At 42.3% G+C, this 13,507-nt stretch overlaps 1 protein-coding gene and 1 pseudogene across 5 annotated transcripts in view; both read left to right on the forward strand.

The window, feature by feature from the left end:
* Window positions 1–1,588: 1,588 nt before the first annotated feature.
* Window positions 1,589–13,507, forward strand: part of TDRD12 (tudor domain containing 12) — an 81,904-nt gene continuing 69,985 nt past the window's right edge. For 2 of the 4 annotated variants that reach the window (XM_082366452.1, XM_082366451.1), the window contains exons 1-2: window positions 1,589–1,863; window positions 10,070–10,228. In XM_082366452.1, the coding sequence (XP_082222578.1) occupies window positions 1,840–1,863; window positions 10,070–10,228 (183 nt within the window). In that variant the 5' untranslated portion in view covers window positions 1,589–1,839. Of the gene's footprint in view, window positions 1,864–7,463; window positions 10,229–13,507 lie in introns of those variants that run through there. The other 2 variants (XM_082366449.1, XM_082366450.1) reach the window with 1 other exon arrangement.
* LOC309616219 (2-iminobutanoate/2-iminopropanoate deaminase pseudogene) lies at window positions 2,265–7,453 on the forward strand (annotated as a pseudogene). Its single transcript has one exon. The product of its transcript is annotated as a 2-iminobutanoate/2-iminopropanoate deaminase pseudogene (transcript).

A 13,507-nucleotide genomic window follows, 5' to 3' on the forward strand; every position in this document is an offset into this window, starting at 1 on the left:
AAGATCGTTTGAACTACATTTGGTGGGGGAGAGATCTGGGAGGGAGGGGAGCAAAGAGTGTCCTCCTGGTGCCCATTTTTCAGAATTATGTCAGTACTGGAAAACTTAGATCAGCTCCTACCGATACCTCTCACCCTACCATGAGCACACCAACAGGAGAGACTGGTCTGAGCATGACGGCAGGTCCTGCTATCTCAGACTCCCCCTCTTGCCATTCCTAATGCTTTGTCTTCTCTCCTTTTCTCCCTTCTCTTGGGGGTGGGGAGCAAAAAAATATAAGAACAGATCACTCTCCACTAAGCCCTTTGCAGTACGAGAATATCATTCCTGTGATGGGAGAGACCTATCATCACCCCCATGGTGCCTGCAAGAGCCAGTCTGCTCACGACAGCTTTTGGTTGCTTGCTGTGCCATCAGCTAGCCATGTTTCTGACTGACGGATATTAAACCTTCCTGCATTCCTGGAATAAGCCTTACAGCCTTCCTGGCCATGGCTTAAATTTTTTTTTTTAATTTGTCCTGGGTTTTACTTGGTAGCATTTTATATGGGATTTCAGCACCTACATTAGTCTGTAGTTGTGTTATCTTGATCAGGTTTTGGTACCAGGATTTAACCATCTTATAAAAATGCACCTTATTAAAATCTTTTCATCTTCTTATGTTTCATCTTCTTATCTTTTCATTACTTTAAAAGTGCTTCCCACTAATTGGGGGAGTGGGGAGACAGGTACAGATATTGACCCCCTTCAGCCTCAAGAGGCCTGGGTGGCTGGAGCGCCATGCAGTGAGTTCCCATTTCAACAATCTTGACTCTTCATCTCAGTGTGATATATAAATATTTTCATTTTCTGTGAGGCATGCTGTGAAAAGTTTGGGAAACACCATATTGTAGCATGGTACCTAGTCAAAGGAAAAAAGTGTTAACCCCACACAAAGAACTGGGAGAGGGCTGGAACTTCCCTGGAGGTCCAGGGGTTAAGATTGTGTGCTACCACTGCAGGGGGCAAGGGTTCCATCCCTGGTGGAGGAACTAAGGTCCCGCATGCCCTGAAGTGCGGCCGAAAAGTAAAAAATAAAGAAAAACAAAAAACTGGGAGAGGGCTGTACTCTGCATCTTCTTGGGGCTTGGGAACTGCCTCTGAGACCTCCTGTTTAAATTCGACCTGGTGATTTCCCTTTTTTTTTTTGACAAGGTCTGGAGCTTTCAGGTGATCTGGGCCGGGTGACTGGGGGGGCGAGGCCTGGTTAGCCCCATTCAGTAACATGTGAACTTCATGTACCTTGCGTTGTGCTTTCCTTCAGACTAGCAGCACATTTTTCCTTCTTGGGGCTTTAAGCACATGTTTACCTGACCTCGTGAACTCAAACTTACATTTAAAACTGAAGGTTCCATGTGAGCGCTCGCGAGGACCCAGGGAGCGAGCCACGTGACGCCCCACGCAGCTCCGCCCCCCATCCGCCCCCGAGCGCTGTGAGCAGGGAGGCGGCCAGTTGTGCTGGCGGTTGGCGCACCACGTGGTTTCTGGAATCCTCCAGGTGTGCGCTGGCTGGGGGCGGGCGCAGGGGGCGGGGCGGGAGCCCTAGCGCGCCCTCGCCGGCGTCGAGGTTGGAGGACGGCGCGTCGCCTGCGGGGCCAGGGCTGGGCGCGCGGGCTCCGCGGCGCTGACCTGGGGAGGAGGCGCGCCTCCGCGGAGGCCGGCCCTGCAGGAGACTCCGTTTTCGCCCCCAAAAGTTCATCTCGAGGGAGTAGCGACGGGGAGACCAGGAGCCGGGCGCGGCCGCTACGCTGCGCGTTTTTCCGGGGCGAGTCTGCCGGGTGGCCTGCGAGGCTCGGGGAAGATGCTCCAGGTCCTGGTGCTGAAGGTGAGCGAGCGCGAAGCCCCTGAGCCCGGCCGTTCACCCGCTCCCCGTGCAGGGTCCGCCCCGGGTGGGGACCTGCGGGAAGGGGTGCCGGATGAGATCCCGGACGCTTAATTTCAGATAAACAACGGGAAATTTTCGTTCAAGGCTGCCCCATGCAGTATTTGGGATATACTTAGAGTAAAAAATCATTCGTTGTTTCTCCGAAATTCGGATTGAAGTAGGTGTCCTGTATCTAGAACCTCAGGGGGAGGGACGGACTCTGACCTCTTCTCCCGGTCCCGGTTCGGCGCTGGGTGAGTCCCCCCTCGCGCCCCCGGTCCGCTGACCTATTACTCTCCCCCGACGCGGGTCCTCTCCGGCCGGTCCCCACCTGCATTGGACAGGGGCGTGGGTGACCTGTATCTCTCCGAACACACGCCCGTCCCGGCTGCACTCGTGGCGACCCCTGCCCGCTCGCGCCCCAGGACTCTGGCGGCCACCCCCTCCCCACGCGGGCTCCTCGGTACTCGAGACCTTGGAGTCGGGGGCGCAGCGGGGGTTCGCCCCGGAGGGGGCCCGCAGAGTGACCCGAACTGCAGCTTCTCCTTTGAGTGAGGTGCGTGCTCCTTAATGATGCCAGAGACCGGGAAAGCACATAGTGTGTTCACGGTGTGTACTTGCAGGAAGGAGTTTACAAACCAGAGCAAAGGGGTGGGTATTGGGAAAAGGAAATATAAAGAACTTTTTGGAAAAGATCATACTTCAGTGGGCAGAGGAGAGGCATGATGGCATTTAGGAAAAAAAAAAAAAATCAACCTTCCTGCTCCTGTTTTATGTAGTTTATACCAACAGATTCACAAACGTTTGAAGCAGCTGATTCTTACAGAGGATTTGCTCTGAGACTTTTAGGGTTTTGAGATGTAACTGGCAAGCTCCTCTCCACCACCTTCCCTAAATAGTCTGATTTCTCCTTTAGAAAGACAGGGCTCTTCCAGGGGGTACAGATGCTGCCATGTGCAAATCCATTGGGGCAGAACTTTGGAAGGAGTTGCTGGACTCTTACTGTCTCTAACTTGGGAACCCCTTTTTTCTCAGTTGGACCCAAGAACCCTTTTCTCTACCCCCTCAGCTCTGGTCTGGTCCCACTGCCGGTTCTTACCCTGCTCACACTCAGAGCAAATTTTCTATCCAATATAGGAGTATTTCCTCAAGTGTGGTACCATTACCAGCTGTAGTTTTCCAGATTAATTTAGCTTTTACGTGGATAAATTTTTTCCCAACAGATGAATGGATAAGCAAAATGTAGTATATACATACAATGGAATATTATTCAGCCTTAAAAAGGATGGAAATTCTGATATATGCTACAACATGGATGAATCTTGAAGACATCATGTTAAGTGAAATAAACCAATTACAAAGGGACAAATACTGCACGATTCCACTTATATGAGGTTCCTAGAGCAGTCAAATTCATAAAGACAGAAAACAGAATGGTGGTTGCCAGGGGCTGGGGTGGGGGCATGGGGAGTTACTGTTTAATGGATATAGAGTTTTAGTTTTGCAAGATGAAAAAGGTTCTGGAGATGGATGGTGATCAAGGTAGCACAACAATATGAATGTAGTTAATGCTACTGAATATGGTTAAGATGGTAAATTTTATGCGTATTTTATCACGATTAAAAATAAATTAAAAAATTTTAACAGTTATGTATTTGTAATATATTTTAGAAATAAAAACATCATAACTAGCATTACAGACCTGTTAGGATGCGGCTAAGGGAAAAAAAGGTGTTGATTAAAAATATATATAAAGGAAGCAGCCCAGGCAACATGCAGTTGTGTCAGAAGTGAGGAAGGCAGAATGCAGTGAGACCCAGAAGCACTGCGGGAGAAAGGGATGTCATGTCATCCTTGATCAGAAAGGTGAGCAGCACAGGGAAAGCCCCAAGGCCATTGGTCCTGCAGTCAAGCTTTGTTAGTGGAAAGGATCACTTACATTTCAAGACAGCTAGGTATGGACCCTTCAAAGGGACAGCTTGTGCCAGGAGGGGTGACAGAAGGAGCTAAACAAGGCTTGGAAATAGGGGTGAGATTCTGAAAGCTGCAGGCTGTGACCTCAATAATGTGGTAGAAGCAGCTGTTCTGCTGGCTGAGTGTATGACTTCAGGACCGTCAGTGAAATCCACAAACAGAATGTCAGGAGTGGTTTTCCTGATGGAGCTGCTTACCAGGTTGCTGCTTTGTTCTGAGGAGACTGGATTGAGATTGAAGCAGTAGCTGCCCAGGGACCTCTCACGACAGTATGACCAAAAGTGGGCCAAGTGCTATTTAGTCTGGAATTTTCATAACGTTTTAAAATTAACATCTTAATTTTTATAATTGATGTTGGAAAGTAAACTTGACTAAAATATCTGAAGTTATTATGCAAATACCATATACTAAGGGGAATTGAACATGAACTGATGATTAACAATGAGTCCAGTTACTGATGTTATAAATTATACTCACACCCACTCATGTTACTGAATGTGGGAAAAGAGACACTCATTCCATAGTTACCCAGATAAATGAAAGTAAAGGGAAATAACATGTAGGAAACATGAGTTACTATTCCTGAGAAATAATAAAGAACACACTTTAATTCAATTAAATCCTATTAATTTAATGATGTGAGATATTTAGTTCTCATGCCAGATAGTTGATTCTACTTTTACTTGAGTAAAAATAAAGTATTCAAGTTTGAATGGTAGAGGTAAGGAGAAGAAAGTGGACCAAAATATTATACAGATATTACTTTTCTAATGGAAATAACGTAGACATGCAGGGAAAAAAATGTGTAAGGCTGGTGACTGCATTGGCTGGTATGGCATTGGCGGGAAGCAGCAGGCCCCAACTTTGGTGTAAGAGACGGGGTGGGAGGAATTGTGAGCCCATCCCTGCCTGGTAAAGCACATGGAAGAAATTGCAGCTTGAGCCACTTGTTCTTCTGGCGGGTAAAACTGAACCTGGCCTACATTTTTTAGGTTTTAGTAGCAGATTAAAAAAAAAATTGAAACAATCTAGAAACTTCAAATTATCTATGATGCCTTAAAAATATTTTTAAACATCTTTCCCCATCTTAATATTTTGAAGATTTTCAAACTCGAAAACAAGTTACAAAAACAATATTGAGAATAACCATATACTCTATACCTAGAGTCAACAATTGTTAACATCTTGTCATATTTGCATATTTCTTAATAATATATTTATATAAAATTGTTGACTTCTTTTGCCGAACCATTTGAGAATTAGTTGTAAACTCTAAATACTTATGCGTGTGTTTCCTAAGAACAAAGACTTTCGCTTACATAACCACAATATAATTATCACACTTGAGAAATGTAACATTGATACACTAATATAAAATCCATACTCAAATTTCTCCAACTGTGCCAATAATGTATTCTGTAACTTGTTTTCTCTGATCCAGGATCCAATAAAAAATTATACATTGCATTTAATTGTCATGGCCTTTTATTCCCCTTGAATTTGGGTCAGTTCTCTGGCTTTTTTGTATCTTTGATGTCATTGAAATTTATGAAGAGAAAGGGCAGTTGCTTTGCAAAATACCCTTCAAGCTGGATTTATCTGTTTCGTCATGATTGTGTTCAGGTTAAACATTTTTAGTAAAATACTGCATAGGTGATGCCACGTCAGAAGACAAGAAGCTTTTAAAAAAAATCATTACTTTTGATGAAAAATAATTTAAAAATCCAAGTTTTATTAGGAAATACTCTAGACATACAAAAAAGTATAGAAAATATTATAAACACCTGGACATCTATCACCTAGCTTTGCCAGATTTTAACATTTTGCCATATTTGCTACATATCTTTTTTAACCATAAACTATTTTGTTGTTTTTATGTAGAGTTCTGTGATATTTTGAAAAATGCATAGTCATGTAATCACCACCACAGTCAAAATACAGAGCAGTTCCATCACCCCCCAAAATTGCCTTGTGGTCCTTTGTAGTCATTTCTTTCCCCCACCTCTAGTCCTTGGCAACCACTGATTTGTCTTCTATCCCTATTAGTTTTGCCTTTTTCCAAAATGTCATAAAAATGGGATTGTGCATATGGAATCATACAGTAGTATGTAGCCTTTGAGTGCGGCTGCTTTGACTTACTGTAATGCATTGGAGGCTCATCTATGTTGTGGCATTTGTTAGGAGTGAGTAGGATTCCATTGTATGGACATGTGACAATTTGTTTATACAGTCACCAGTTGAAGGCCATTTGAGTTGTTTCCAGTTGAGGGAGATTATAAATAAAGCTGCTAGGAACTTTGCATACAGGTTTTTGTGTGAATACAAGTTTTTATTTCATGGGTAAATCAGTAGGATTACCTGTATGTTTAATTTTATGAGAAACTTTTTCAAAGTAACTGTACCACTTTACATTTCCATCAGCAGTGCTCTACATCCTCACCAGCACTTGATATTGTCAGTTTTATACATTTTAGCCATTCTAGTAGGTGTTTACTGGTATCTCATTGTGGTTTTAATTTTAATTTCCCTAATGACAGATGTGTTAATCATGTTTCCAGGTGTTTGTTTGCCCATCCTTCCATCTTTTTTTGTCAAGTATCTGTTCAGATCTGCCCATTCTTCTAACTTGGTGGTTTGTTTTCTTATTATTGACTTTGTAGAGTTCTTTATATATATTGGATAAAGTTCTTTGTTGAATATGTGATTTGTAAATATTTTCTCCCCGTTGGTGGCTTATCTCTTCCTTCTCTAAACAATGTCTTTCAAAGAGCTGAAGTTTTAAATTTGGATTAAGTACAGTTTATCAATTTTTGCTTATACGAATTATACTTTTGGTGTTTTATCTAAGAAATCTTTGCCTAACCACAGTCACAAAGATTCCCCCCATGTATTCCTCAAACATTTTTTATAGTCTTATATTTTACATTTAGATAAATGATCCATGTGAGTTAATTTTTGTATGGAAAAAATCCAAGGAATGGATCGAGGTTCATTTTTTTGCATATATCTAATTGTTCCAGCATCGTTTGTTGAAAAAACTATCCTCCTTCCATTGAATTGCCTTTGTGCCTTTATTGAAAATCACTTGACTACACATGCGTGACTCTGTTTCTGTTGTATTGATTTATGTATCTATGCTTTCTCCAGTACCACACAGTTCTGATTACTGCAGCTTTACATTAAGTCTTGAAATCAGATAGTGTGTCTTCCAACTATGTTGTTCTTTTTCAGAATTATACGGGCTATTCTAGTTCCTTTGCCCTTCCAATAAGAATTTCATGAATAGTTTGTTGATTTCACAACTCCTGCTGGAATTGAGTCCTTTTTATAGACCATTTTGGGGAAAGTCAAAATCTTAACGTTCCATGAACATAGTATATTTGCATTACAGGTCTTCTTTGATTTATTTCACCAGTGTTTTGTACCTTTCAGCATGCAAATTGTTCATTTTTTTGTTAGATTTATTCCTAAGTAATTCCTGCTTTTTGGTGCTATTGCAAACGGTACTGTTTTTAAAATTTAAATTTCCAATTTTTATTGCTGGAATATAGACGTGCAGTTGAATTTATTATATGACCTTTTACCCTGGAATCTTGCTACAGTCACTTATTAGTTCTAGTATATTTTTGGTAGACTCCTTAGAATTTTCTGCATAGATATTCTTATTGTGAATAGAGACACTTTTCTTTCTTCTTTTCCCATTTTCCTGACAATCTTTTCTTATTGTACTGGCTAGGACCTCCAGCACAATGTTGAGTAGGAGTGGTAAGCACACCACTAATAAATTTTTTATTTTGTTTGTTTCACTTTTTGGTTCTAGAATTACCCTTTTCCAAAGGTTATTTTTTTTTAATAGTTTCCATTCCTTACGTGAAATTCTCCTTTTTAAAAAACAAACTCACTATAGCCATCTTATCCTTAAGTTTTTGAACATGGTATTTATAATAGCTGCTTTTAAGTCCTTACCTGTTCACTTCAACATCCGGGCAGTCTTGGGTTCACTTTCTGTTGGCTGTTTTTTGCCTTGGCTGTGCACTGCATTCTCATTTCTTTGCCTGTCTAGTATTGTTCATGCTACACTGGGGGTTGTGGTGATTGGGAACTACTGTGTGCTCTGTCAGCGCTTTGGGAGGCTTGGTTTATAGTTCTTTGGAGACCTCTTGATTTTGCCTTTGTTGACAGAGCACATTCTCTTTGTCCTGCAACATGGTCTTTACTCCTCAGGCCTGGCACTGCAGGGGTTCTCAGGGAGCCTGAGGTGTTTACTGAGCCTCCTTAACTCCTGCTCCAAACTCCGTTTTCCTGTGATGAGTGTCAAACAGAATCAAAGCCGGACATTGGTTAAAGCAGTGAAAACAGATTGTATTCAGTGACTGCTGATGTAAGGGAGGGAGCTGAGTTCCGTTCCAATTTGTGTGGAGGTGACCGGACGTTTTAAAGGGAGAGTGAGGAGGACGAGGGGAGGGGCTCCAGTGGAAAATGACAGAGGGTGGGTCAGTGTCACTGTGGTGGGGCAGCTGTGTCCGCTGCCTCTGGGGCCAGGCTTCTGAATTCCCGCAGAGACTGGGAGGCCGGGGCCCTGTCCTTCCAGATGGTTACATCCCAAAGGAATTGGTTATCAGGTCCTTGAGAAGGAATACTCCAGAGTGGTAGGAGATACATACACATCCCAAAGGGATAGGTAGGCTCCACAGCTGAGGCCCTTTTCAGTAAGTTCTGTGACAAGGGAAGGTCAAGGGCCTGTGTCAGGTGTTGGCTGGGACAAAAGTAGTTCTTTCTCAGGCAGGCATTGTAGAGGGGACATGGCCTTATGCTGTGAGTTTGGGTGGCCTCTTAGTGCAGAGGTTTGAGCAGTCACTCTGTGCCCAGAGTCCTGCAGTTCTCGTGGGCAGAAGCTGAAACTGTATTTCCATCAGCCTCCCGACTGTGGCTTCTCCCAGGACTCCCTGGAGTCTCACCGTGCAGTTCAGGCTCTGCCGAGGATTTGAGGGGTTTTGTGTGCAGACTTCAGGGCTCTCCCCTCTGTGGCTCAGCATTTCTCCCCTTCATGTACAGCTGCTCTGGCAGCCCCAGACTCCGTTCTCTGGTTTCTCAAGCCACAAACAGGGTGGCTTCTGCTTCAGTTGTGTTCTGCACCCCCAGGACTGGGGCTGTTTTCAGGGGAAAAGCTGTTTATGAACATGGGTCTCACCCAACCATGTTGCCTCCCTTCAAGGATTGAATCTCCCACCTGCTTTTGGTCACTCTTCAGTGCCTTCAGGTTGTCATTTTCTTTTTTTCCAGGGTTTATCATTGTTACTTGCAGGTGGGCTAGTCCATATGAACCACTCTGCCATTACTGGAACCAGAATGGCCAGCTGTTCTTTTTTCCAACTATTTATTATAAAAATGTTCAAACATTCAGAAAAATAGAATGCTTATGTACTCCTGTCACCTGGTATCTGGGATCCAAGATCTTGGGATGTCATTGCTTTTAGGCCCTCTCAGTAGACAGGAAATACAGTACATTTGAAAAATCATGAGCTCTTACTGATATTTTCAATTCATATTTAACTTTTCATTTTATATTTGTATTCTTTCTCTAATGATGAAAATCTTGGTTTCTAATAACACTAATAGATAATAAGATACATTCAGAGAAGTCTTTCATCCCTCTTCCTTCTACCCCATTCCTGGCTTCCTCTGTAGGTAATAATTTGTATGTTTTTGGTTTATCTGCCATTTCTTTATTTTAACATGAGCAGAATGTACATACATTCACATTTCCCTCTCTTTCTTATGAAAGACATAGAGTACAAAAAACGCTGTTCTGAACCTTGCTTTTGTATTTTGTTATGGATATTTTGAAAGTACAGATCAAGGACATTGATCTCTGTTTGCTTTTTCAGTCACAGCACATGATTCTAAATTACATATTATTGGTTACGTGTTTTAGAGTTTTATCTTTGCATCTTTTATCGTTTTTCCGAGTTTTATTGAAGTATAATTGACATATGACATTATATAAGTTTAAGGTATACAAGGTGATAGTTTGAGGGTCTTTTATCTTCTATCTGACCATTTAAGACAGAAGTACTTGTCAAGAATTTGTTAGAGCACTTAAATTTGAAACAGTTACTGTGATTCTAAGGTTTATTATTTTATGGTTCCACTTTTAAATCATGCATTGTTTTGTCTTTTAAAAATTTTACAGATCGAAGATCCAAGTTGCTTCTGGGTTATTATAAAAGGACGTAGTCCCATTTTAGATAGTGACGTTGACTATCAAAAACTAAATAGTGCCATGAATGACTTCTATAACAGCATGTGTCAAGATTTAGAAATGAAACCACTAATGTTGGAAGAAGAGCAGGTATGTATCTAAATGTGCTTTAAACAACATGTCTTGAAATACTACTCAAAATGTAGACTGTTTTAGCAACTCAGATGATAAAAACTTTTAGAGTATTTCAACTGCTTATGATCATTGCCTTGTGTTAGGTTCATTTGGTTGCATAAGAGTCGGGCTAGTCATGGAAAGTGACAGTTCTTGTATCAGGTTCACATGGGGCAAGAGGAGATGGAGTGTCATCTAAATTCAGGCATAGAGCCATCGTCCTGGGGCTGGGAACCAGAGGATCATTCTAGATCCGTCACAGGGACCTTAGCAGAGGGAGCATGGGGGTTTCCAGTCTAGGGCCAGTGCCTCCCTTTTGGTTGCTTGTGACTTTGACCAACTCGTGGTGTTTTATTTTCCTTACTCCACATTGTGGCCCCTCCTTCCTTTCCTGCACCCTCAGCTCTGTGCCCATTGTCTGCTTCTCTCTGCAGGTTAGTCATTTCTCAGAAGAATTTGAATTTTTATAACAGTGTGATAGGAAAAGATTTATAAACTATGAGAAAAATTAGAAATGATTTGAATTCCTCAGCCCACCCTAAATAATCATTAATAACATTATTTTTGGGGCTTCCCTGGTGGCGCAGTGGTTGAGAATCTGCCTGCCAATGCAGGGGACACGGGTTCGAGCCCTGGTCTGGGAAGATCCCACATGCCGCAGAGCAGCTGGGCCCGTGAGCCACAATTACTGAGCCTGCGCGTCTGGAGCCTGTGCTCCGCAACAAGAGAGGCCGCGATAGTGAGAGGCCCGCGCACCGCGATGAAGAGTGGCCCCCGCTTGCCACAACTAGAGAAAGCCCTCGCACAGAAACGAAGACCCAACACAGCCATAAATAAATAAATAAAAATTTAAAAAAAAAACCATTATTTTTTCCATGCCATTTACTTGTTTGTTTGTTTGTTTTTTAAATTTATTTATTTATTTTATTTTTGGCTGCGTTGGGTCTTTGTTGCTGCACACGGGCTTTCTCTAGTTGTGGTGAGTGGGGGCTACTCTTCGTTGCAGAGCACGGGCTTTAGGCGTACAGGCTTCAGTAGTTGTGGCACGTGAGCTCAGTAGTTAGGGCTCGCAAGCTCTAGAGTGCAGGCTCAGTAGTTGTGGCGCACAGGCTTAGTTGCTCCGTGGCATGTGGGGTCTTCCCGGACCAGGGATCGAATCCATGTCCCCTGCATTGGCAGGTGGATTCTTAACCACTGCGCCACCAGGGAAGTCCACCGTTTACTTGTTGAAGAAACGAAACCAGGTAAGTTGTCCTTTTAAAATATTCCATGTTCTGTATAGCCTGGTTGCTTCCTTGTGGTGGTGGTGAACTTTTCCCTTCATCCCCTATATTTCCTGCAGACTGATAAATATAAAGCTTTGATTACATTTATAGTCACTTTTTTCCCCCAAGAATGACTGGTGCTGTGAGGTTCCTCTTGTATTGAATTGGGAGAGAATCTCACTTTTGGTGATGCTGAGGTTGACTGCTGCATTCAGATGGCGGCAGCCTAAGTGCCGCCTGTGGTTCCTGTCAGCTAGTAATGCTGTCCAGTGACCACCACCGCCCAAATCAGCTCTTTCATTTATGATTGCAAAATGGTCATTTTCACATTGCTTCTGCATTCATGAGCTGGAATTCTTCCATAGAGAACTTTCCCTCATCTGTTAGAACTGTTTGGCTTCCTGAAGTAATACTGGAAAGGTGGAAAAATTGCTTGATTCTTTCCCGTATTAATTTTCCTGTGCCTAGTTATCTACACTTACATCTAGAGGTTTGTTTTGTTTTTCTCTCCTTGTTATTTTTAAGTACTATATTGAACTCATGGCTTTTAATGTATTCATCAGCTGTAATCATTTTTCTTGATGCTTAAATTATCTCTTTATTGGCTAGAGGAAGCCCTAGTATACCACCTTTTCAAAGTTAACTGACTGTGTGAATTATTAGCTACAGGTGTCTTTGACTTAAGCATGAAACAGAAATACCCTCCATCCTTTGGCACAATTTCTCTTGAATTATTTGAGTCCTGAATTATGTGAGGCTCTCAAGAACACATCCCTTGCAGAATAGCTGCCCTGTGTTTTCCAACTTCAGTTCCCAAGGGCAGGGATCTCCACTGTCCCACTTCTTCCCTGTTGGGCACAGCTCTCCCTGCTGAGCCACTTTATAAGCCTGTGGTCAGCATATGGTTTGCCTGTCTGTGGCCTGGCAGTCCCATGGGACAGTCAGGATGCCAAGCACTGTCACTCTAGCAGGGCAGTTTCCCTAAAAGGGGGCTGCAGGTATTTATGCAGTCATTCACTGAGTAGTTTTTGAAGACACAGTACCTGCCAAGCACTGTTCTAGGTGCTGGGAATATGGCAGTAAACAAAAAGACAAAAATCCCCTTCATCATGGCACTGACGTCCAGTTGTGGCTGATAGCAAACAAATGTTAGAGGGTGGTAAACAGGCATGGGAAGCAGAACCGGGAAGATGAGCCTGGGGTTGTGATTTCGTGTTGTCCTGGCACATGACTGACAATTATTTGTAAGTTTTGTTTTCTGATTTAAGAAGGTAAGGCAATGCATTTTCCTTATTTCACTTCCTAAAAATTCTCCTTAGTTAAGAAGTCGAAGTGATTGTAGTAAGAAAACCAATGAAATAGAATTCAGGTGCCCTGAGTTCTTGTTTTCCCAATAAGCAGCGTTTAGCTTGGGGTGATCCAGCCTCCTTGCATCTTTGAGGTAAAAGGTATGAGATGATGTTGAGAGTACCTTTTAGTTCTCTCATTATTGACTAGAGATTTTTAATTTAATTTTTAAAATTTTTATTGTAGTATGGTTGATTTACGTTATGTTAGTTGCAGGTGTACAACAAAGTGAATCTGTTATACATACATCCACTCTTTTTTAGATTCTTTTCCCATATAGGCCATTATAGAGTATTGAGTAGAGTTCTCTGTGCTATACAGTAGGTCCTTATTAGTTATCTATTTTATATATAGCAGTGGGTATATGTTAATCCCAGTCTTCCAACTTATCCCTCCACCCCCCCCCCCACTTACTCCCTGGTAACCATAAGTTTATTTTCTACATCTATAACTCTATTTCTGTTTTGTAGGTAAGTACATTGGTACTCTTTTTTTGGATTCCACATAAAAGCGATATCATATGATATTTGTCTTTCTCTGTCTGATTTACTTCACTCAGTATGACAATCTCTAGGTCCATCCATGTTGCTGCAAATGGCATTATTTCATTCTTTTTTTACGGCTGAGTAATATTACATTGTGT

Source organism: Balaenoptera borealis, assembly GCF_965194805.1.
Source record: "Balaenoptera borealis genome assembly, chromosome: 19".
Taxonomy (NCBI): domain Eukaryota; kingdom Metazoa; phylum Chordata; class Mammalia; order Artiodactyla; family Balaenopteridae; genus Balaenoptera; species Balaenoptera borealis.